This window comes from Doryrhamphus excisus, linkage group LG1 (assembly GCF_037039965.1).
Source record: "Doryrhamphus excisus strain RoL-2023G ecotype Guam linkage group LG1, RoL_Dexc_Guam_v1.1, whole genome shotgun sequence".
Lineage (NCBI taxonomy): Eukaryota > Metazoa > Chordata > Actinopteri > Syngnathiformes > Syngnathidae > Doryrhamphus > Doryrhamphus excisus.
This window is the reverse complement of record NC_136357.1, coordinates 13,620,109-13,646,710: the sequence shown is the minus strand read 5'-3', so window position 1 is coordinate 13,646,710 and position 26,602 is coordinate 13,620,109. Positions and strand designations below refer to the sequence as shown.

The 26,602-nt window shown below is 43.2% G+C and overlaps 1 protein-coding gene across 1 annotated transcript; it reads left to right on the top strand.

Annotated features, from left to right (window-relative positions):
- Nucleotides 1-283: 283 nt before the first annotated feature.
- Nucleotides 284-26,602, top strand: cftr (CF transmembrane conductance regulator). The gene is made up of 27 exons (XM_058074616.2): nucleotides 284-549; nucleotides 1,234-1,344; nucleotides 4,988-5,099; nucleotides 5,563-5,778; nucleotides 6,510-6,599; nucleotides 7,922-8,085; nucleotides 8,502-8,627; nucleotides 8,734-8,980; nucleotides 9,051-9,143; nucleotides 10,917-11,087; nucleotides 11,154-11,345; nucleotides 14,794-14,888; nucleotides 16,056-16,142; nucleotides 16,297-17,086; nucleotides 17,187-17,315; nucleotides 17,385-17,422; nucleotides 18,448-18,734; nucleotides 18,823-18,902; nucleotides 18,971-19,121; nucleotides 22,315-22,542; nucleotides 23,330-23,430; nucleotides 24,324-24,551; nucleotides 24,634-24,789; nucleotides 25,290-25,379; nucleotides 25,473-25,645; nucleotides 25,715-25,820; nucleotides 25,980-26,602. The coding sequence occupies exons 1-27, from the start codon at nucleotides 497-499 to the stop codon at nucleotides 26,193-26,195; spliced, it is 4,530 nt and encodes a 1,509-aa protein (XP_057930599.2). The 5' UTR covers nucleotides 284-496; the 3' UTR covers nucleotides 26,196-26,602.

Here is a 26,602-nt window from a genome sequence, read left to right as displayed (position 1 = left end):
ACTTGTTTTTGCCCTTGTATTAAAATTATTTTATTCTTATCCAGTTTTGTGATGCTGTGCTTAATTTCTTTTTACACTTGCATGACAGTTAAGAATGTTAATAAATTAATTTTACATGGTTTCCTATTTGGATGGGTTTTTTTAAGAATAACATGGTAGTCAACCAGCGTATGTTCGACTCTGGGGGGGTGTTCTTCAGTCACGTGACCAGTGTGTTGGCACTGAGGTGTGGTTGGCTCGTGGAAATGACGCGTGTGTCCAGTGCGCGCGCACATAAAGGATGGACAGTGTGTCCACGCTGTGACACTCACACCGTGCAAGGAGGACCGCTCTCTTCGTGGTGGTCTTGTGTGAACGTGATCGTCACATTGAGTCGGGTGGACAAAAGTTGCGCTCTGTCAGTCAAAGTGGGGACCAGTCTGCCTGTCAGTCAAAGTGGGGGGTATACAAATGTAAGGGGCGCAGTAGCCTCAGTAGTCTCAGGTGCAAACGAAGGATGCAGAAGTCACCAGTGGAAGATGTCAACTTCCTCTCCAGGTTCTGCTTCTGGTAAGGACACACGTTGGATTCACTGCATGTCTTTTTGTCTCTAGTGTGCGGTTGGCGCAGAATCGCTAAGTGATAGAACAGTCGTATTTTCCTGTGCTAGTGGATGCAGAAACACATTTTTTTTAGCCCACAACTTATTGTAAAAATACAATTGATTATATTATTAGATATACATACTAATTTGCTTCATCACTCATAGTATTATGTGGATATTTTGTTCAAATATCTTAATATATTCATCTATATTGGATTCCTTTTAGCATCTTTAATGTACAAAATGTATCTAAGTGGCATCCACATAATTCATTTGTTCCTTCATAGTATAAAGTTTGGACACCCCTGCTATATACATAAATGAAATTGTGTTAAAATAGTATAACATGTGTTTATCTTGGTGTGTGTTGCTCTTTCATTCTTTGTCGTTGTTAATGAGAGTGTAAAAATGGCCTTTACAAAGTAGTAAAAGTGTCACGTTAAGATCCTTTGTGAGGGTAAGGAACCATTTCTCTTTTTAAGACACATTTTGTACTTCAGTTCAAGTCCTGTCTTTTCAAGTAGGTTGCATATTAAATAATAACACCTGGTAGATGACCACAATGTACCACACGGGGCATTTTTTCTGATACATTTCAGTAAACAGTAGTAGGTTCAGTCTTGCGTCACATGCCTTTTTTTTTTCCTCAGGTGGATGTCCCCGCTGCTAAGGAAGGGCTTCAGGAAGAAATTGGACCTGACTGATGTTTACAAAGCTCCTTCTTATGATCTGGCCGGGAACTTGTCCGAGCGACTGGAAAGGTTTGTGGACTCTCTTTAGTTCTGTTCTCTCCAATAGCATTGATTTAAACTTGAACCCACAAGTCTTGTCTTATTAACTCGGCCAAGTGCAAGTTTTTTTGTGTTCAAAATAACTTAAAAAGTTCTGAATGGATTTGGATGAAATTGTCGGAAATGGGGTATGGAAGAACTGATTTGATTTTGGGGGTGATCCGGATCACCGTATGGATCCAAGAGTTTTTTATAGGACTTTTTAACATTCATTCATTCATTCATTTTCTACCGCTTATTATCACGCGGGTTGCGGGGGTGCTCGAGCCTATCCCAGCTGTCTTCGTGCGAGAGGCGGGGTACACCCTGGACTGGTCACCAGCCAATCACAGGGCACATATAGACAAACAACCATTCACACTCACATTCATACCTATGGACAATTTGGAGTCCCCAATTAACCTAGCATGTTTTTGGAATGTGGGAGGAAACCGGAGTACCCGAAAAAAACATGCAAACCCCACACAGAGATACCCAAGTGGAGAATCCAACCCAGGTCTGTGCATGTATGACCAACATCCTAACCACTTCTCCACCGTACAGCCCGTTTTCATGGTCATTGAATGTAAATATGGTATAAATCACAAAATGGGGGGAACTGAAGCACTTGTTGAAGGTGTTTTGTTTTTTTGCCCTTTCCGTATGTTTACAGTTGCAGGACATCTGCCCTGCTTCCCTCAAAGTCAAATTGAAATACGGGCTGGCATTTAAAGGCTGCTGTACATAAACTGAAGCTAATGTGTGCCAAACAAACACACTTTTGTCTTTCCGTTTCAATATGAAGTTGGGCAATGATTCCGACATATTCACCAAACTTAATTGAAATAAATATACAACTCTTTTTTTAAAAGTATGGTATCCTACGGCCCCTAACATCCCACGTTAAGTGGCCCGGTGCCAACAAACGCTAAAAAGGCGACCTTTAACAGAAAAAAAACATCAGATGAATGTCTGCTGGTGAGTGATTGGCTTCATTATTTTCAAGCAGGCAAACAGTGAAGGCTTCTGGGAAAGTGAACTTTATCTTTAAATGAAAGCACGCTGTGAACCTCTACATCACTCACTCAAGTCACAAAGCCGACTTTATAAACCTGGAAATGAGAAAAAAAAATGCAGCACAAGGACAAAAGTATTGGGACACGTTCCACTGATAGGAAGTAAAAAGTGAAGAGTTCTACTGTCTAGAACGGGGGTCTCAAGCACGCGGCCCGCGGGTCAAATGTGGCCCACAGGACACTAGTTTGAGGCCCCCGCCTTGATATGAAAGTTTAATGTTAGTGCGGCCCGCGCAAGTTTGATATGGATGCTGTATGGTATCATGTACCCAGAAAAAAATATTACGTTTGATTAATGTTCATGTTAAAGGTTAAATAACTGTTAATAGTTATCCTCCCTATCCGTGTGGAAGTGGTAAGTTTTTGGCTACCGTTAAGGTCGCTTGCTCTCTAGTTTGCGAGTTAGCATGTGTCTCAAGACCCTGCAGTTGCGCAATATGTTGTAAATAAAAAGAGTATAAATGTGACTATAGTCGTGTTTTGTCATGTCTACAGGGCTCTAATAATGCTTTGTTCATTTTAATCTGAAAAAAATAATTTGTCTACCCACCAACTATATGTGGTTTCTTAAGTTTTTAATATTTGCCGTTTTATTATTATTATTATTATATTTATTTATTTATTACTGATTGATTTTCTTTATTCTTGATTTGTTTTTTATTTTTCATCTTATTTTGTGTAGAAAAATAAAAATTAAGATATCTGAGAACAGTGGAATGTTTTATCTGAGCTTTTCTTGTAGAAAATTGGAACCAAAGTTTTTTTTTGGAAAACCTGATGCGGCCCAGTCTCACCCAGACCCTAGTTCCAGTGGCCCCCAAGTAAATTGAGTTTGAGACCCCTGATCTCGAATATGTGGATTGTTTTGTTATCCATTTCTGAATGCTTGTTTTTCCACATCAAACTCCTCTTATCATTTGATTACACGAAAAGCTGTGTCCCAACTCACTGAATGATTTGACCCCCCGGTGCTTAGTAGAACACCCCGTTTTGTTATGCTCTGCTGATCCATAGCCAGACACCAACTTCCGGCAGCGTTCCTGAGGAATTGTATCCCACTGCTGGTGGGCAATGCTCTTCACTTTTTCAATATTTTCAGTTTCATGCGCAGCTGCTTCCATCTCCTTCAAATCCCCAGATTTTCTCTGTGGCCCCAAGTTAGGCCATTGGAGAATGTTCTAGAGTTTGAGTCCAAATGAGGAGGATTTGTATGGTCGTCATCTGTGTTCTCGACAGTATAAATCTGTCAGGCGTGTGTCCAACGCCTTTCTTCTCCCCCACCCCTTCTTTAACCACTCTGGTTGGTTGTCCCCGGTGCCCTCCATGTGTCCTTCATGCACTTTACATGCTGTCACATCATCACAGGGCTTCTATGAGCCCGGGAAAACAAAGCTGCTTCTTACTTGACTTGGAGGTTGAGGGAACTATGATGTAACAAGGCCAACTACATATTGAGTTTTTTTAAATGTCCTTTCAGTTGTCAAGCTGTTGAAATACAATACATCCACTACAGCAGGGGCCTCAAACTCAATTTACCTGGGGGCCACTGGAGCTAGGGTTTGGGTGAGGCTGGGCCGCATCATTCGTTCATTTTCTACCGCTTAACATCACAAGGGTTGCGGGGGTGCTGGAGCCTATGCCAGCTGTCTTCGGGCAGAAGACGGGGTACACCCTGGACTGGACGCCAGTCAATCACAGGGCACATATAGACAAACAACCATTCACACTCACATTCATACCTATGGACAATTTGGAGTCACCAATTAACCTAGCATGTTTTTGGAATGTGGGAGGAAACCGGAGTACCCGGGAGAACATAAAAAACTCCACACAGAGATGGCCGAGGGTGGGATTGAACTCGGGTCTCCTAGCTGTGAGGTCTGTGCGCTAATCACTCAACAGGTTTAAAAAAAAACAACGCATAAAAACAGAAAAAGTTAAAAAAACTGTCTTCAATGCTTGTGCTTCTGCTATACCCTACACTTTTTCAGTGCTTTGGTTCCGGTTTTCCACAAGAAAAGCTCTGATAAAACGTTCCACTGTTCTCAAATATCTTCATATTCATTTTTCTACACAAAATAAGATGAAAAAATAAACAATTTAAGCTGTCATTTCTGGGTTCATGATACCGATACAGTATCCATATCAAACTCATGCGGGCTGCACTAACTTATTTCCTTTAAACTTAAATAACCAAAAACTTACCACTTCCACACGGATAGGGAGGATAACTATTAACAGTTATTTAACCTTTAACATTAACATTAATCAAACGTAATAATTCTTTCTAATAATTCTGGGTACATGATACCATACAGCATCCATATCAAACTTGCGCGGGCCGCACTAACATTAAACTTTCATATCAAGGCGGGGGCCTCAAACTAGCGTCCTGTGGGCTGCATTTGGCCCGTGGGCCGCAAGTTTGAGACCCCTGGACTACAGCCTATTGGTAGAAGTGTATTGGATAACGAGACACACATTTCTCTTCATATAAGAGGACACTGACATTAGACAGCCGCTACCGTTTGACCCCATGTGTCCTTTCCTCCCTGCAGAGAATGGGACAGAGAGGTGGTCTCAGCCAAGGACAAGCCCAGACTGATGCGGGCGCTGGCTCGCTGCTTCCTTGGCCCGTTTGCCTTCTTTGGTGTCCTCCTCTACTTCGGGGTGGGTCTGCTGATCTTGTTCTTGTACTCTGTATTGTACTATTCCACATAAATAAAAATACATCTACAATTGAAGTTACAGTACCTTTTTATGGTTAGCAGTTTTGCATGTGGGGACATCTTTGGTTAACTGATGAGATAGTTGGCATGGCAACTAGAATGCCTGTCAGATATAAGGTGATTGTGTAGGTTCTGTAAGAGGAAGTAGACTTTCAAGACAATGATGTCAACAGCATCAGTAGCAAAATTATTTAGAGACACCCTCCTCCTTGAATGTTTGTCATTTAAAGCAATGACATTTTTTTGAGAAATAAAAAAATGTAGTATTGCTGGACTTGCAGAGTTATTCTTATGTCATCCATTTTTAAATTAGGAAAATATAAAACTATATCACACAAAATGGAGAGAGGATTTGATGAAACATCTGCTGTGTCCTGCTATCATCATCTCCCCTCTTCATATAGGAGGCCTCCAAGACGGTGCAGCCTCAGCTGCTGGGTCGCATCATCAGCTCCTTTGACCCCTTCCACGCACCGGAACGGAGCCAAGGCTACTTCCTGGCCCTGGGCCTCTGCCTGCTCTTTACGGCGCGCTTCCTGCTGCTGCAGCCAGCCCTCTTTGGCCTGCATCACCTGGGTATGCAGATCCGTATCGCCCTCTTCAGTCTAATCTACAAGAAGGTGAGGTGTTTGTTAGATGGAATTATGCATTATCACATACTACAGTATTAATTGGCCCTGTACCCTACAAACCGCCCATGAATGATACGGGAAAAGGCCGAAATGATACTGTTGATAAAATATTATTGTTGAAATATTTGTGTGAATTATTGTGTTTACACTGTTTAGATATAATACATGTAATAAACTGAACATTTTCTGGAAACAAAAAGGTCTTTTGATTAAATAGTATGTGATAGTACGGCAAACGTCATGATTAAATAGTATGTGATAATAAGATCATCACATGGTTTGTCTGGTATCCAAACCATGTGATAACCTATAATTATACATCAGGTCATGATTACATTGTCAGGTCATTATTATATTATATAGTCACAATAATAAACAGCTCTCAGTATGATGCAGCACAGTTGTACAAGCAATAATAAGCATATTGTCCAACAAAAGCAAATGCAAATTTTCTTTTATTAGACAGGTGTACCTAATGTTGTGTCCGCAAACATATACAATGTGTTTCAGATGTATAACTTCACATGCATTATCAGAACAAGACAACCCAGCTGATTAGATGAAACATTTTGTATCGGGTGGTTAAGATCCAGCTATTAGTCACTGCCGTGGATGAGCCATTGAGGGGCGTGGCCTTGCTGTGTAATAGTGACTTTGATTTAAAAGTCGGTGTGCTTCCACTGACCTCTCACCTTTGACCTTTTGTTTTTTTTTTTCAGACCCTGAAACTGTCCAGTAAGGTCCTGGATAAAATTAGTACAGGTCAGCTGGTGAGTCTGATGTCAGCCCATCTCAACAAGCTGGATGAGGTGAGATGTACAAAAGATGAATCACTTTTACTGGACAGCTTTCTGCTCCATTGACACACACACACACACATACACACACACACACACTCACACTGCTATTGTGTGGCGGAGAAGTCAAAACACATTCCCTGATTATGCAACAACATACCTGGAGGGTTCAAGCGAGCGCTCTCAAGAAGATGTTGAATGTGGAAACACTCCGCCACTCCATTTGAGACAATTAGCGCCTGCCTTACATGTGGATTGCGGTCCGTATAGTGGCTGCTTGGGTGGTGTGTTTGTCTCCTGTGGGACAGACAATGAGGAATGTTGCCTCCTTAGTAGGTGTGTGGCTGTAGGTTTCACACTAAGGCTGCACATGCGACTTCTAGGAAGAGCAACACTTTATTTTACAATAATATATTAGACATTACCACTAGACACTTCATTCGTTAGATTAGATAGATCAGGGGTCTCAAACTCAATTTTCCTGGGGGCCACTGGAGCTAGGGTCTGGGCAAGGCTGGGCCGCATCAGGTTTTCCTAAAAAAAAAAACAAACGCATTTATTAAAAACAGAAAAATATACAAACTTTTTCAGTGCTTTGGTTCTGATTTTCTACAATAAAAGCTCTGATGAAACATTCCACTGTTCTCAAATATCTTAATTTTTATTTTTCTGCACAAAATAAGATGAAAAATAAATAAACAAATCAAGAATAAAGAAAATCAATCAATTATAAATAAATATAATAATAATAATAAAACGGCAAATAATAAAAACTTAAGAAACCACATATAATTGGTGGGTAGACAAATTATTTTTTTCAGATTAAAATTAACAAAGCATTATTAGAGCCCTGTAGACATGACAAAACACGACTATAGTCACATTCATACTCTTTTTATTTACAACATATTGTGCAACTGCAGGGTCTTGAGACACATCCTCGCAAACTAGAGAGCTAGCGACCTAAACAGTAGCCTTCAAGTTATTTCCTTTAAACTTAAATAGCCAAAAACTTACCACTTCCACACGGATAGAGAGGATAACCGTTAACAGTTATTTAACCTTTAACATGAACATGAATCAAACGTAATAATTTTTTCTGGGTACATGATACCATACAGCATCCATATCAAACTTGCGCGGGCCGCACTAACATTAAACTTTCATATCAAGGCCTCAAACTAGTGTCCTGCAGGCCACATTTGGCCCGCGGGCCACGTGTTTGAAACCCCTGAGATAGATAGAGATAGTGCCTCAAACGTCCCATCGTCTTCCAATGACATAATAAATCTGCCTTCCATGACATGCATCCATGTGGTCTGTGTGTTCTATAGAGCCTTGGCTTGGCCCATTTTGTATGGATCACACCGCTGCAGTGTATCCTGTGTGTGGGTCTGATTTGGGAACTGATCGAGGTGAACGGCTTCTGTGCGCTGGCAGCTCTCACACTCCTCGGCATTATCCAGGCCTGCCTCTCCCAGAAGATGGGACCTCACCGGTGGGAACCAATGAAGGAATTAGAAGCATTTGCCTAACATTTATAACTTCAATTTTAGTATGTGTTCCATGAAATTTGATTGATTTATTTCCTTCAGTCTTATCTCCATTTTTTTGCACTGCTTCCAGTATGTTTATGTTTGATTTTTTTGTACTCTAATGTAGTCTACCCAGAGCCTTCAGAATCTCTGTTATTTCTGAGGGTGTTCCTTTAACCAATCAGATTGCAGATTTGCCTAACAGGGCCAGCTAGCAGGCGTACAATATGCTGAGGGCCAATAAGAAATAAGCTGGGGACCATTTTGGACACCCTTGCCAAATTTGCTGACTACGCAGGCTGGATGAAGAACGTTGTTGTGTGTGAATGTCACTGCTCGATGGTTAACGTCAAACTATCGTCCTGTGGGAAAAAAATAGGGTGAAGCGTGCAGGGATGATCAACCGCCGCTTGGCTCTCACCTCAGAGATTGTGGAGAACATCCACTCAGTGAAGGCGTACGGCTGGGAGGAAGTGATGGAGACCATCATCAAGAACATCAGACAGTAAGAGACTACACTGAACCCTTTGTTAGATGCCAAACAAAGCCATAATTAGCATTGTGGCTACAGAAAAGGAAAAACACTGGCTCTTCCATCTCCTTCTTTTCAGGGATGAGATGACCCTGACCAGGAAAATAGGGTCTTTGCGTTACTTCTACAGCGCCGCATACTTCTTCTCCGCCATCTTGGTCATCGTCTCTGCCATTGTGCCGCATGCGCTCAGCAAAGGCATCATCTTGCGCCGTATCTTCACCACCGCCTCCTACTGCATGGTGCTGCGCATGACGCTCACCCGACAGCTGCCCGGTTCCATCCAGATGTGGTATGACACGCTGGCGCTGGTCAATAAGATAGAGGTGGGCGATCACAACATCTGATTTAGTTCCATCAACAGGTTCATGTAGAATAAAATGATATGTTCTTTAGGAGTTCTTGATGAAGGAGGAGTACAGAGTTCTGGAGTACAACCTGACCACCACAGAACTCGAGCTGGTTAACGTCTCTGCGTCCTGGGATGAGGTGAGAGGGTCTCCATGCATTAAAAGTTCATGAAGATGATTACTGACAGTGATTTTGTCACATGGAGAATGCATGGTGAGGTGTGGTGATCACCTTCCTGTTGAAGGTGATCAATCTAGTGCCGCTTGCTCGGGTCTGCTGGTGGATCTCAGCAGCGTGGAGGTCCATTGTGGCCGGCGGGTTTCACCGGGGTGGACTGTAGCATGCAGGGGAAGACAGCACAGGCTTGGGGGCTGATTTGCCTCAGAGCAGGGACGCTCTGGTTGTTACTGGCGGGGTGTGAGGTGAGGGATGGTTGGTTCCGAGAATGAAGAAGATGACTTGAGTGGTTTTAGTTCCCAGGAGGAGGACAAGGACAGCGATGAATGACTTTTCTGGTAGGGCATTTATTTAACTAGCTGTGTACCATGCACTGTTCAGAACAAAAAAAGTAAAAAAAAATGTTTATATTTCAACATAGACACCTGCTGCTGTTTGACGGGTGCAGCCTTTCCGTACAAACCTTTTATGTTGTCATGCTACACATACACTTATTTGTTTGTTTCTAATCTTCCTGATTACGGAGTCGCCACAGCGGATCTTTTTGATCTGCATACTGATTTTTGGCTTCCGGATGCCCTTCCTGACGAATACCAATGATGCTTACTAGTGGAGAATCGAACCCGTCCGCTCCAAAGTCCAGAACGCTAACACTACACCACGGCAGGCTCGCTACACATACACTTAAAGCATACTAAATCCATCATACATTACAGGTATATTAGTTAGTGTGTTTTCATTTACTTTGCTTATCTACAATATAGTGGCTATAAACACACTCAGGCAGTAGTTTATTAAACACTCAGCACCGTGAGAAACGCTGCATCACTTCACAGCATAATCAATTATCTGTTTGTCGTTCCCTTTGCTGGGAAACGCTGCTGGGAATCTTCTCTTTCAGATTTGGATTTTATCCATCATCCAATTTCTCGACGCTACTCTCTTCTTCTGCGCTTCCTGGAATGTGTAATTTCAAGATGAATGGCAGGGGCGCCATCTTTTGTTTCCAGCTGACAGCGCGTACGTCAGCTCATTACAATGACAAGAAGCGGGCCCAGACCGCAGCCTGGCCCGGGGGCACGGTGACCCGTAAAAGCCCTTAGAGGTCAATGATTTAGCCAATGAATTGCCTCTTTGGGGCGGCCATTGTTGTTGACAGATGACAGCAAATGAAATTAGACCATTGTGAGAACTCACTTTCGGGATTCAGGTTTCTCATAAGGAACACAAAGTACTTTTCATGTGGCAGCTCTTTACCCTAATAAAAGTACATTTTATAGTCATACCTGATAAATGACACTCATAGTCATAATTCTTTGTCATGCACACATGAGGAGAACATGCAAACTCTACACAAAGATTCAAACCCAGGACGTTCAGGTCTCCCAACTGTGTGGTCAACATACTAACCATTATTCCACAGTGTAGCCCAATAAAAAATCTTATACAAATATTTGTATTTTCATCTTTCAATGTTTGTATTGGTCCACCCTCAGCCATCTCTGTGTGGAGTTTGCATGTTCTCCCCGTGCATGCGTGGGTTTTCTCTGGGTACTCCGGTTTCCTCCCACATTCCAAAAACATGCTAGGTTAATTGGCGACTCCAAATTGTCCATAGGTATGAATGTGAGTGTGAAAGGTTGTTTGTCTATATGTGCCTTGTGATTGGCTGGCGACCAGACCAGGGTGTAGCCCTCATTAGATTGTGTACTTCATGAAGTGTTTATTTTTCAGGGCATCGGTGAGCTCTTTGAGAAGATCAAACAGGAGAACAAAGCCAATGGTCACGCCAACGGCGGCCTCTTTTTCACCAACCTTTATGTGACACCTGTCCTTAAGAACATCAGCCTCCACTTGGAGAAGGGAAAGATGCTCGCAGTGGCAGGATCCACAGGCTCGGGAAAGGTAAGACGTTGTTCTGGTGACGCTGCTGCCGACAGGCCGGCTTGAAAGATGTCGCCTTTCCCGCAGAGCTCTCTTCTCATGTTGATCCTGGGAGAGCTGGTGCCGTCCGAGGGGAAAATCCGACACAGTGGTCGCATCTCCTTCTCCTCGCAGACCTCATGGATCATGCCGGGCACCATACGGGACAACATCCTGTTTGGACTCACCTACGATGAGTACCGCTACACCTCAGTCATCAAGGCCTGCCAGCTAGAGGAGGTCAGTCATATTAATACACAAATGATAAAGAAAAACAGGTTGATACTTGTTAATACAAGATAGAGGTGTGCAATCACTACAGTAACTGTATTGATTTCTATTAAGAAAAGAGGTGTTTACCATAAATAACTGGCATGGCGCCGTGGTATCACCGAAATTCAATGACTCGGCTGCGGTGTTAGGAATTCAATCTCCAGTTAGCTACTGGTTTTAGATTGTAAATGTTTGTGCTTGGCGGTGGTCTAGTGGTTAGCGCGCAGACCTCACAGCTAGGAGACCAGGGTTCAATTCCACCCCTCAGCCATCTCTGTGTGTAGTTTGCATGTTCTCCTCGTGCATACGTGGGTTTTCTCCGGGTACTCCGGTTTCCTCCCATATTCCAAAAACATGCTAGGTTAATTGGCGACTTCAAATTGTCCATAGGTATGAATGTGAGTGTGAATGGTTGTTTGTCTATATGTGCCCTGTGCCCACCTCTCGCCCAAAGACAGCTGGGATAGGCTCCAGCACCCCCACGACCCTCGTGAGGAAAAAGCGGTAGAAAATGAATGAATGAATGTTTGTGCTTGGAGTGTCTGTGAGGCATCAAGAAGCCTCTACTTTCCTCTGACCGCATTCACACCCATTAAAAACCCCCGAAACACACACACACACACACACACACAAAAACACACAGTGTCTCATAAGCCGAGGTGTTGAGTGAAGGCCCCTCAGCAGAATAACGTCCACTCTGTTGTCATGGATACCACGCATTATGTCACCGACATGCAACATGATCTTGTTGCTTGTCCATAATGGACGTGAAGCGTAGCACAGAGACGTCTGGGCAGCAGTTAAAAGATGCCAAGTTTTATTTTATTGTTTTAGTTCATATGACAAGTTTCATAATATAGTCATTTTGGTATTGATATGGGCATTCATTGACATGGCCACTGAATGCACCTTTGGCTGTTTTTGCCCCAAACAGCAAGTGTTGCCACAGCAAACAAATGTGGTGTGCAATATCCACACGGCTGGGGAGACACGTGCACAGCGTTGTTGTGCTCATGACTTGCAGTGATGCACTTGGTGCTTTCAAATAAGTTTGGATCGGAAATAAGGAACGAGGTGTTAATAGCTCCAGGTCAAAGGTTGAGAGCAGAGTCGGGTTTTCTGCTACTAGAGCAGGGGTCTCAAACACGCCACATGTGGCCCGCAGGACACTAGTTTGAGGCCCCCGCCTTGATATGAAATTTTAATGTTAGTGCGGCCCGCGCAAGTTTGATATGGATGCTGTATGGTATCATGTACTCGGAAAAAATTATTACGTTTGATTAATGTTCATGTTCAATGGTTTAATAACTGTTAATAGTTATCCTCCCTATCCGTGTGGAAGTGGTACATTTTTGGCTATTTAAGTTTAAAGGAAATAACTTGAAGGCTACCGTTTAGGTCGCTAGCTCTCTAGTTTGCGAGTTAGCATGTGTCTCAAGACCCTGCAGTTGCGCAATATGTTGTAAATAAATAGAATATAAATGTGACTATAGTCGTGTTTTGTCATGTCTACAGGGCTCTAATAATGCTTTGTTAATTTTAATCTGAAAAAAAAAATTTGTCTACCCACCAACTATATGGGTTTTCTTAAGTTTTTATTATTTGCCTTTTTATTATTATTATTATATTTATTTATTACTGATTGATTGATTTTCTTTATTCTTGATTTGTTTATTTATTTTTCATCTTATTTTGTGCAGAAAAATAAAAAGTAAGATATTTGAGAACAGTGGAATGTTTTATCAGAGCTTTTATTGTAGAAAATCGGAACTAAAGCACTGAAAAAGTTTGTATATTTTTCTGTTTTTAATAAATGCGTTTTTTGGGGGTTTTTTTTGAAAACCTGATGCGGCCCAGCTTTGCCCAGACCCTAGCTCCAGTGGCCCCCTGGTAAATTGAGTTTGAGACCCCTGTACTAGAGTGTAGGAACTAATTGTATAAGAGGCTCTTTGTTGGTTTCTTTTTAGGCAGGGATCTTTACTAGCATGTGGCTAATACACAGTACACTCTCGCCCTTAAATGCACAGATGTACACGCATTGTATTAACAAATTGATTTTGGGGACATTTTAACTCTCCGCCAGCACCACCTGTACATTTGTAGCGTCTCAAGTCATCTTAACAAATACAGTGGAACCTTGGAATTTCCTCCTTTGTCGGTTCCTAAACTGTCCATTCATCTTCTATGCTGCTTATCCTCATTAGGGACACTTGGGTATGCTAGAGCCTATCCCAGGTGGCTTCAGGTGAGAGGCGGGGTACACCCTGGACTGGTCGCCAGCCAATCACAGAGCACATATAGACAAACAACCATTCACACTCACATTCATACCTATGGACAATTTGGAGTCACCAGTGAATCTAACATGTGCGTGGGTGGAAAATGTAGTACCCGGAGAAAACCCACGCATGCACAGTGAGAAGATTCTTTCTGTCCTCTTATCCACCGTGCTGCTCAAATGGAAAACTTTGTTTGGGTACTGTTTGGTGGTACGATAACAGAAACAGTGTATAACATCCATTCATTTTCTATGCCGCTTATCCTCACTAGGGTCTCGGGTATGCTGGAGCCTATCCCAGCTGATTTCGGGCACGAGGCGGGGTAGACCCTGGACTGGTTGCCATGCATGACATAGTATTTTATTTGTTATACCGCTGTATAACAAATATTGCTCACCATTATATTTGTTTTGTTATTTGTTTCTTCCAGAGTGGAAAAAAATAATTTATTTCCATTATTAATAGTTTTTACTACCATAGGAATGTGGGGATGGTGTGGTTCTCCGTGGTAACCCTGCCAGTCAAGAGCGAGAACTGGAGCCAGTTTGTTCAAACCGACTGTAGTTCCTGGCTACTGTTGCCACCCGAAAGCAGCACACAGAGTCCCATGGGTGGTCCCTGCCCCCCTGTAAACCAGCACAGTGTATGCGCAGTCAGGCATGGGCGGGGGCAGCTGTTGTATTTTTTTTTTTTTGTTGAGATAGACACACGTACAATGTTGTTTTGCTTTACGAGCTCTTAAAGGACACTGTTTACTTGGTCCCTCATGCGCTCCCGTCGGGACAGCAGATGTGGCGCTTGAAAAGGTAGGAAGCCTTAATGATGATGTCCACTTCATCCCTTTTCATCATCAATTATGTGTCCATCCCAGCTGTGCTCAAACGTCTCATTGTCTTTTGTGACATTTAAAAAGTGTTATTGTTGTTGGTCAGATTGTTGAAACAAGGTTTCATATTTCCTTTGTCTATTGTGTTTTCAAGCACCGACACACATTGTAGTTGTTTTCATTCCAAGGGCTGATAACATTCGAAAAAAAGTATCTTCAAGCACATGAATCACCACATTAAAAAAAGAAAAAAAGAAAAGATTATGATGACATTTTCAATGACCTTTCACCCCCTCATTTGTCTCTCCAGGACTTTGCCTTGTTGCCTGAAAAGGACAAGACGCTCCTTGTTGAAGGAGGAGTGACGCTCAGTGGGGGTCAAAGGGCACGCCTCAGCTTGGCCAGGTACTTCCTGTCACATTTATATCCGACTTCCTTTTGACCAATAAGTGCTATTATCCACGGCTGCTTAATAATTGTAATTAGTTTTGATTTTTAGTTGGTTTGCAGGCAACGCAAATAGAACGTGATGTTGCTGAAGATGTGATTCATGCCCCCAGTTGGGACACATATAGTGGTGGGGACACTGGAACTTGATGGGATGAGTCAGAGGAAGCGTAAGGTTATTTAAATATTCAGTATCACCCTCGTCACAATCGAAATCAGAAAAAGTTGCTCAAAGAGTGCCCAAAGAAAGTTTTTTTTTCTTTAAAAATGGATAATCTTTATTACAATATGCGCATGTTCTTAGAACGCACACACAACGATAAACAACTCTGTATCTGTCTCCTTTCTTCCTCCTTTTATTTGTGTGTTAGAGGAACATTTGCTTATTTTCTTTTGGATGGCTGGAAAAAAGCTGGTGAGAAACACTATAAAAAACAACTTAGCAAAGTAAAAATACTTTAACACTAGTTGGGGGGACGGGGAATGGGGGGGTAAAGCAGTGATTCTCAACTTGTGGGTCGGATGCATCCAGGGTCGGTCATAGACAGCTCGTCAAAAATGACATTAAAGTGTTAATATACAACCAATGTCTGACTTTTTTTGTTGTTTTTTTGTTTTTAGTAAAATGGAGCAATATTACACAGTTCTGCTTTTGTGGGTTTATTAACTACAATTTTTATATATTATTTTATTATGATTTGTGATGATAATTTTTTACAAATTATAATTTGAATGTATTGATTATTTCATTATTTTAATTTCCTTAACAAAATGACTTAATAAAATCATCTGAAATGCACTTTAAACAATGTTTTGTGTAAAAATATGACTCACATGTTTTTTGTTCACAATACTAACCTTTACAAGCTGACAACGTAGCCTGTCATTCATGCAGCATATGTTTATGAATATGTACTGTTCATTCAAGTACTGCTTTCTGTAGCCTTTTTTTTTTTTTTGAATCCCATCAAATTTGTTCTCATGCATTATTTATTGTCTAAAGTGTCCTCATGTCCATTTAAAGCCTCTTATCTGGATTTCGGCTTTTAGCATCGCTTGACATCATCGCTGCAAGGACCAAATTTGTGTAACAAATACAGCATTGTGTGTGTTTTGTGTGGTCAGGGCTGTGTACAAAGATGCAGACCTCTACCTGCTAGATGCACCTTTCACACACCTGGACATTGTGACCGAAAAAGAAATCTTTGAGAAGTATGTATCACAACGCTTTGGATGAAAGTACCAAAGTACATACAGTATACTGTAGTACATAGGCAACTTTTGGGATACATTGTGGTGACTGAATTGAGGCTATAAAATGTAATGAATCATTATTGGAGATAATTAGCAAGGTGTTTCCTCTCAGGTGCGTGTGCAAGCTGATGGCCTCCAAGACGCGCATTGTGGTCACCAGCAAGTTGGAGCACCTCAAAAGGGCTGACAAGATCCTCCTCCTCCACAACGGTGACTGTTACTTCTACGGAACCTTCTCCGAGCTTCAGGCCCAGCGACCCGACTTCAGTTCACTCCTGCTGGGATTGGAGGCCTACGACAACATCAACGCTGAACGACGCAGCTCCATCCTCACCGAAACCCTTCGCAGGGTCTCCATCGACGAGACAGCCGGCTTCCGAGGCCCCGAGTCCCTGCGGCAGTCCTTCCGCCAACCGCCGCCTCCCTTGATCGTTAATGGATCGCAAGGACACTGCGGAGGCGAGAGCTACCCAGAAAAACGTAAGCAGTCCCTCATTCTCAACCCGCTGGCTGCAGCACGCAAGTTCTCCTTCATTGGGAACCCCCAGCAGAACCCAAACAGCACCCAAGCTGCCACCATTGAGGATAGTGTGCGGGATCTGTCCGAGAGGAAGTTCTCCGTGGTACCCGAGGATGACCAAGTGGAGGAGGTGCTCCCCAGAGGGAATATCTACCACCACGGCTTGCCTCATCTGAGCGGGCAGCGCCGGCAGTCGGTCCTGGCGTTCATCACCAACGCTCCAGGCAACGAGCGCAGGGAACAGATGCAGACGTCTTTCCGGAAAAAACTCTCAATCTCACCGCAGTGCGACTTCGTGTCCGAGCTGGACATCTACGCTCGCCGCCTGTCCAAGGACAGCGTTTATGACATCAGTGAGGAGGTGGATGAAGAAGACATGGAGGTACTTTGAAGTGTCATTGCTATACAGTACAGGGCCAAAAAAAATATTAGATAATTATAGAAGACTGTAAGTAAGTTAAGTTGTATGTTTTTTTTCACAGCAATGCTTTGCAGATGATCGCGAAAACGTGTTTGAAACGACCTCGTGGAGCACCTACCTGCGCTACATCACCACCAACAGGAGTTTAGTCTATGTGCTCATTTTTATCTTCCTGGTCTTTGCCATTGAGGTTTGTGTCCTAACGTTCACGTGTTCTTTTGTGTCAGATACAATTCTTAATTTGTCTTTCTGCCGTTAGGTTGCAGGATCAGTCGTTGGCATCTTCCTCATTACAGAGTAAGTCTTCCGATTCCTTAAAGACTTCTCAAACCATTAAGTAGATGTGGGATTTATTTACTCCACTGCAGAGAGTAGCAGGCGCCTTTTTCAGGTGCTACATTTATGTATTCATTTGACGTTATTTTGGAGTCATTATTTACTACTTAAAGAAACATGGAAAAACACTGTTTTAATTCATTCATTCATTTTCTACCGCTTGTCCTCATGAGGGTCGCATGGGTGCTGGAGCCTATCCCAGCTGTCTTCGGGAGAGAGGCAGGGTACACCCTGGACTGGTCGCCAGCCAATCACAGGGCACACATAGACAAACAACCATTCACACTCACATTCATACCTATGGACAATTTGGAGTCACCAATTAACCTAGCATGTTCTTGGAATGTGGGAGGAAACCGGAGTACCCGGAGAAAACCCACGCATGCACGGGGAGAACATGCAAACTCCACACAGAGATGGCCGAGGGTGGAATTGAACTCGGGTCTCTGTGCGCTAACCACTCGACCGCTGTGCAGCCTAATTATTATTATTATATTATTAATTTCCTAAATGTGAAAAGTCATTATAGCAAACAAATAAATAATGTTTTAACTTTAATAATGATTTGGAGTGCATGAGAAAGTGATAAAGAAAACGTAGCTCTGGTTTCCTCCCACATTCCAAAAACATGCTAGGTTAATTGGTGACTCCAAATTGCCCATAGGTATGAATGTGAGTGTGAATGGTTGTTTGTCTATATGTTCCCTGTGATTGGCTGGCGACCAGTCCAGGGTGTACCCCGCCTCTCGCCCGAAGACAGCTGGGATAGGCTCCAGCACCCCCTTGCGAGGAAAAAGCGGTAGAAAATGAATGAATGAATGATACTTCAAATTCAGCTCCTGCCATCTTGAAACGAAACTACATCAGGAAGTTTCCTACAGCCACAGCTATTAAGACTCTACAGTTGCTTGAACATTTCCAAAGTTGTGTGGAAACTGCTTCTGTATACTAAATCCTTAACTTGTCTGTGTCATCATCATCATCAGTACCATCTGGAGGGACAGCGCCAACCCGTCCTCCCCGAACTACATCGATGAGCAGCACCCGAACGCCTCATCGCCCCCCACCCACTTGGCGGTCATCGTGACGCCGACCAGCGCCTACTACATCATCTACATCTACGTGGCCACGTCGGAGAGCGTGCTGGCGTTGGGCTTCTTCCGAGGCCTGCCGCTAGTGCACACGCTGCTCACCGTGTCCAAGAGACTCCACGAGCAAATGCTGAGCTCCGTGCTGCGGGCCCCCATGGCGCTGCTCAACACTATGAAGACAGGTTGTGGAGGAACACGCTAATACATACATGAGGTGAGGTGCCACCTGGAGGTCCAATTCAGGAACATGTTGTTTTTGCTGTGTGCTAGGACGCATCATGAACAGATTCACCAAGGACATGGCCACTATTGACGACATGCTGCCTCTGGTGCTCTTTGACCTCATACAGGTGCCACAAGACAACATTTATTTAAGGTTATGTTTGCTGGTTAAACATCTTTTGTCCCCTCGTTTCAGCTGACACTCATCGTCTTGGGCGCCATCTTCACTGTGTCCATCATGAGGCCATACATTTTCATCGCCGCCATCCCGCTGGCCGTCATCTTTGTCATCCTCAGGAAGTACTTCCTACGAACGGGCCAGCAGCTCAAGCTATTGGAGGCTGAAGGTGAGGTTGTTTTTCAAAAGAAGAACTTTTACTTGGCGGCACGGCGGTCTAGTGGTTAGCGCGCAGACCTCACAGCTAGGAGACCAAGGTTCAATTCCACCCTCGGCCATCTCTGTGTGGAGTTTGCATGTTCTTCCCGTGCATGCGTGGGTTTTCTCCTTCCACATTCCAAAAACATGCTAGGTTTTTCCAAATTGTCCATAGGTATGAATGTGAGTGTGAATGGTTGTTTGTCTATATGTGCCCTGTGATTGGCTGGCCACCAGTCCAGGGTGTACCCCGCCTCTCGCCCGAAGACAGCTGGGATAGGCTCCAGCACCCCCTTGTGACGAAGAAGCAGTAGAAAATGAATGAAAAGAACTTTTACTTTGATTTTGCAAGTGAGGGAATGGGGTTCTTCTGCCCCCCTCTGGCCAAAAATGAGTACGACAATGATAAAAAAAAAAGTACCCAGTGTAGCTCCCTAAAAAGGGACTTTGCATTGAGTTCTGGACTCCTATGGAGTTCACCTACACACAATAACCGACACAGAAAGCTTTCTAGATCTTCCAGACTCTTCGCCTCATCCAGTAGTGTTTTCTTGGATTTACTCCAACCCTGGCTCTCTTCCAGCCAAGCCCACTCCACTGTGATTGGTCACTCTCTTAAGCGCTCCCGAGAACTTCCGGAAACATAAGTCCGTGTTTACTGAGTGCAGGCAATCTGCAGCCCATGTAAGGATGTCCAGGTTGCAGTGACGTCAGTAGAACTTGTGAAAAAAAAACTGCTTTTAGGACTCACTTCCAAATGCGCATAGCTCATTATCTGACGCGTTGACACCGTTTTACACGAGAATACAACATTCTAACAACATGTACAGGTCAGAAAAGAGGAAAAGTATAATAGGTCTCCTTTAACTTACAAGATGATGCCACTATCTGCAACTATGTATATACCAACTTTTACTGTATTTTATGGTCAAAAAGATAAACGACAGGACACAATTACACACAAACATATATATTTGTACTCCAAATGAACTGAAAAGTTAACTCAAGCTGAAAAACAGCACACATCTGAAAATCCATTTGCCCAATACTACTCTCTTTAATAGTAGCACAACATTTGAATCACTCACCTAGAGACAGCGCCACTGAGGAAAAGACAGGAAGCAGAACTGGGGGTTGCAGAGATGAGGATGCTGAGGTTCTCGTTGGGAGTGACCAGGATGGATAAAGAGTTGTGTTCAAAGACACCAAGTAATTGACACTATGCGATAACTGTATACATAAACTAAATGAAACAACGGTATGTACAATTATTTAAAAAATATGTATTAGAATTTGTAGTATAATAATTGGACATTCTCTACATTTTAATCAAGTTTATCCATTTTAAGAGGTGAGCGTAATAACTAGCTTATAGAGAAGGTGAATTTTTTTTTCAGAATTTGTGGCACACCCTGGTGGCCACGGCACCCTTAACAGTTGCTGCATAACTGGATGGAATAGTTTGGGTGAGACTGAAAACAACTGAGTGATGTTTCTAATATAATGACCAGCGTGAAAAATGAGTGAAAGTGTCAGCAGAAGCAACTCACAATCAAGTCAGAGGAGGAGGAAACCCGGTTTAGCCGAGGCAGAGCTGGCGGGCGGGTGGGCCGAGAGGTGAAAGGTCACCCTGATGAAGAAAAACATGAGAGAGGAAGAGCAAAGGGAAAGCATGGATGAAGTGACAACAGATGGAGGAAGTGTGTCATTGGCGAGTACAATAACACTGACACACATTTAGGGAATGTTGTGAAGTTATGTCTAAACGATTTCTGACACATTTTTATTGTTTGAGATCATCACATTTTTGTTAGTGTTGTTTTATCCTCTTAGGATTTGATCTCTGCCACTTAGCTGAGCTAGCATCAATGTACAGAAAAATGAATAAACTTTGCTTTGGTTCCGATTTTCTACAAGAAAAGCTCTGATAAAACATTCCACTGTTCTCAAATATCTTACTTTTTATTTTTCTACACAAAATAAGATGAAAAATAAATAAACAAATCAAGAATAAAGAAAATCAATCAATCAATAAATAAAAAAATATAATAATAATAATAATAAAACGGCAAATAATTAAAAATTAAGAAACCACATATAGTTGGTGGGTTGACAAGTTATTTTTTTCAGATTAAAATGAACAAAGCATTATTAGAGCCCTGTAGACATGACAAAACACGACTATAGTCACATTTATACTTTTTTTATTTACAACATATTGCGCAACAGCAGGGTCTTGAGACACATGCTAACTCGCAACCTAGAGATCTAGCGACCTAAACGGTAACCTCCAAGTTATCTCCTTTAAACTTAAAAAGCCAAAAACTTACCACTTCCACACGGATAGGGAGGATAACTATTAACAGTTATTTAACCTTTAACATGAACATTAATCAAACGTAATAATTTTTTCTGGGTACATGATACCATACAGCATCCATATCAAACTTGCGCGGGCCGCACTAACATTAAACTTTCATATCAAGGCGGGGGCCTCAAACTAGTGTCCTGCGGGCCACCCATTTTGCAGTATTTGCAGCAGGCCACTGTGTTGATACTGTTGGGCCGTGAACCCAACAGTGCCTACGGGCCTCACTATTTGTCCTGAGGAACTGACGCAGACATTTGTGGAAATGCTGAGCAATCAGACACCGGTGAAGTAAAATTGCTGATTTTCTAAAGGGAGTCTGGAATTGTCTATTTAAGCCAAGCTTTTTATGACCATGCTGCACCATTAGAAGCAGCAGTGAATGTGCTGGGTATTAGCAAGTCACAGAAACAGCAGAAGCACAGGTCAATCTATCTGACGTCATGAAAGTGGCGAGTATTTCCATAGCCACATAGAACACTAGGGGCGCTGGGACGGTACGGAATGGGATTTCCTTCATCCCCATCCTGGTGTTGGCAGCGGAGACATGCCAGGAAATGATGACTATGAATCAGTCAAGAATAATGAGTCAAGCCTTACAACAATGTTCAATGATTGCTAATGCAGACTTACTGTTTTGTGGCTGTGGCGCCCCCTGTTGGTTAAAGGTTTCCACTGAGGAGAGAATGCCTGTAATGTGCAAAGATTGAATATTGGTGGATTATAATTTCTCCCAATGAGTTTAAGCTTTTGTAATAATTGAACAGTAACAGCATTGTGCATGTTGACCTTGCAGCTCGCAGCCCCATCTTCTCGCACCTCATCATCTCGCTGAAGGGTCTGTGGACTATTCGGGCGTTCGGCCGTCAGACGTACTTTGAGATGCTCTTTCACAAGGCCCTCAACACACACACGGCTGCCTGGTTCCACTACCTGGCCACCCTGCGGTGGTTCCTCTTCCGATGTGACGTCATCTTTGTGCTCTTCTTCACCGCGGCCGCCTTCATCGCTGTGGGAACCAATCGTGAGTGACAATTGACTACAGCCTGTTGAACGCACCAATACATCCAATACACTACAATAAATTAGGATAATGTATACTGTATACATACATAATATAATAGGTGTAATATGATGATGAGAATTTTATGTCATATGTTATTGAAATGAGGGCGGGTGGTTAGCGCGCAGACCTCACAGCTAGGAGACGAGGGTTCAATTCCACCCTCGGCCATCTCTATGTGGAGTTTGCATGTTCTCCCCGTGCATGCGTGGGTTTTCTCCGGGTACTCCGGTTTCCTCCCACATTCCAAAAACATGCTAGGTTAATTGGCCACTCCAAATTGTCCATAGGTATGAATGTGAGTGTGAATGGTTGTTTGTCTATATGTGCCCTGTGATTGGCTGGCGACCAGTCCAGGGTGTAGACCGCCTCTCGCCCAAAGACAGCTGGGATAGGCTCCAGCACCCCTGTGACCCTTGTGAGGATAAGCGGTAGAAAATGAATGAATGAATGAATATTATTGAAATGTTTTATATTATTATATTATAATTTGTATTAATTGTTTGATATATCAAGGCAAAATGACAAACACTGCAGGTGTGTTGGTGTTGTGGACACGCTGCTACTGGATACCGTCATGTAAAGGCAGGAAGTGTGTGTAGAAGTGGAGGGGAAACACACAAACACGTCATTGGCCGTGTGTTGTTGAAGGCACATCGAAGAACAATTTAACACCAGTGTTGAGTCATATCATTGGATTCTACGCACTGACGATGTGTGTGTTTTTTTTGTGTGTGTGTGTGGACAGAGGACAAACCGGGCGAGATCGGCATCATTGTGGCGTTGGCCATGCTCATCCTGGGGACATTCCAGTGGGCTGTCATCACCAGCATCACCGTGGACGGCCTGGTAGGTTTGGTGTGGAAGAATTAGAATGTACTGTAAATGCTGAGTCAGCAGGCCTCTATCGCTCCGGTATGATAAGTGACATTGTGATAATTATACTGGCTAACTTAATTGGACACTTATTAGATAAGCTAAGATTGTTGTGTAAAAAATGTGTCAACACTGCAGAAAGATTCAATATCTGAAATCGAGCGGGTAAGAAAAATACATATAAAAAGGTTTAAGAGCAAATTATCATGTAAATAAATTATTTCAATTTCAAGCATATATATCACATATGTACATAAACCTATCCAGCATATTTACAGTATAAAAGTATATAGACATTTTTACTTCTGCCAAGGAGTTTATGTTTTTGCCGGTGTTTACCTGTTTGCATTCAAAATAACTTGAAAAGTTCGCAATGGATTTGTCAGGAATTGTCAAAAATAGGATGTGGACGAATTGATTGGATTTTGGGGGTGAGCTGGAACACTGTCTCAATCCAGGAATTTTTAACACTTCGAGATAGGACCTTTGGGACAAAAATACAGGATAAGTTTTCAACAGGTTCTACTAAATATCAAAGACTGATCCAGATAATGGAATAATTCCAGATACTATGATCCAGAATATGAGGAAATGTGGGACCTTTGGAATTTTAGTCATAGGAAGACAACAAATAGGTGACCATAAAATATACACTAGAATATGTGGAATCTGCAATATGTCCACATATCTTCAAAAGCAATGGTCCTACATCCAGAAGAAATTGAACTTCTTGTACTTCTTGCCACTGTAAACATAAATCAAAATTTGCATTAAATTAAATGCAGATTTTTGTAAAAAAAAAAAAATTCAAAATTTTTCTCATAAAAGTGTTAAAAGTGCTAAGTGCTATCCATCCTGTCAATCAGATGCGTTCGGTGGACCGAGTGTTCAAGTTCATCGACCTTCCATCAGAGGAGGCGTCGTCGTGCAATGGTGGAAAAGGAGGAGGTGACCTCGTCATCGACAACCCCCACGCTCACGACTGTTGGCCCAACAGAGGTCAAATGGACGTGAAGGGCCTCACTGTCAAGTACACAGAGGCCGGACGCTCCGTTCTCAGTGACATCAGCTTTTCAGTGGACGGCGGGCAGAGTGTAAGTCTGGACGTATAGCATAGCATAGCATAGCATAGCTAGATTTACCTGTTGTAAATCTATGTGTATTGCGCTCCGCCAGGTGGGTCTCCTGGGTCGCACTGGTTCAGGCAAGAGTACTCTGTTCTCAGCTCTGCTGCGTCTGGCCTCCACTGATGGAGACATCTGTGTGGATGGCGTCTCGTGGAGCTCCGTTTCCCTGCACACATGGAGGAAGGCCTTTGGAGTGGTGCCACAGGTATGTCAAAAAAACTTCCACTGCCATTTTAAGTGCTGGCGCTTTGGGAAGACAACGTTAAAAGTTAAATACATCAAATACATTCCATTCATTTTTCCTCACGAGGGTCGCGGGGGTGCTGGAGTCCCAGCACCGCCTCTTTGGGCGAGAGGCGGGGTACACCCTGGACTGGTCGCCAGCAAATCACAGGGCACATATAGACAAACAACCATTCACACTCACATTCATACCTATGGACAATTTGGAGTCACCAATTAACCTAGCATGTTTTTGGAATGTGGGAGGAAACCGGAGTACCCGGAGAAAACCCATTCATGCACGGGGAGAACATGCAAACTCCACACAGAGATGGCCGAGGATGGAATTGAACCCTGGTCTCCTAGCTGTGCGGTCTGCGCGCTAACCACTAGACCGCCGTGCCGCCCTCAAATACATTTCAATAAAGACAATCAAGTCAAAAGAACGCAATCATTCCACTGCTGGTTGTTTCTAATCTACAGAAAGTCTTCATCCTCACTGGAACATTTCGCATGAACTTGGATCCTCACGGACGCTACAGTGATGATGAGCTGTGGAGGGTTGCTGAGGAGGTCAGAGCACTTCCATCTTAATACATTAGGGTCATTAGGAGAAGGTCACAAGTCCCTGTTTGTGTGTGTGTGTGTGTGTGTGTGTGGGGTCAGGTGGGCCTGAAGTCAGTGATTGAGCAGTTCCCGGACAAGTTGGACTTCCAGCTGGAAGATGGCGGCAACGTTCTGAGTAACGGCCACAAGCAGCTGATGTGTTTGGCTCGCTCCATCCTCAGCAAGGCCCGCATTCTCCTGCTGGACGAGCCCTCCGCCTACCTGGACCCCATGTATGTAACCACAACGTCCACATCTACTGTCCTATACTCAGCATGGTCATGTCGTTATGTGTCCTCCAGAACTCTGCAGGTCCTAAGGAAGACACTGAAGCAGGCCTTCTCAGCCTGCACCGTAATCCTGTCGGAACATCGAGTGGAACCTCTGCTGGAGTGTCAGTCATTCCTGGTGAGAGCTTCTCTTTTCAACGGAACACATCTTCCTTTATATCATATATAGATGTTTATTATGGATAGAGTACTTTATATTTAGAAGCACATTTTAAGAAAAAATGACCAATAGTTGGCTGGACACACGTTTTGAAAAAGTCACATTTGACCTTGTCAGATGATCGAGGGGAGCTCCATGAAGACATACGAGTCCATCCACAAGCTGCTGAATGAGACCAGTCACCTGAAGCAGGCCATGAGCCCCTCGGACCGCCTTCGCCTTGGACCCTCGCTACACCGCCTCAATTCCAGCAAAAGGGCGGCGCCACAGAGCGCCAAGATTTCCTCCCTGCCCGAAGAGGCCGAGGACGATGTCCTGGACACACGACTGTAACACACACACACACACACACACGAGCAGAGAGAAAATATACTTTTGCTGCAGGTTGTTGTAAAAGCCTGATTTAAGAAGATGATGATTTGGTCTCACACACACACACACACACACACATGCGTGACATTGAAGCACTTTAGAGACACGCTGAGGTACTCAGTCGATGAAGATGAGTTGCAAAAGCCAGTAATTCCTCCTTCCCTCCTCAACTGGAAACATTTGGTGACGTGTGAGGAACGCCGCTCCTTTGTAACGGAATAATACTACTTAGTTTTTGTCAAAGGTACCCGGATGTGCAACTGTGATGTTTTCAGCCAACAACTGAACTGTTTGTTACATCATAGTAACATAAATGTAGAATTGCTCAATCAATTATATTTACAGAAAAATGAACGATTTTGACAAGT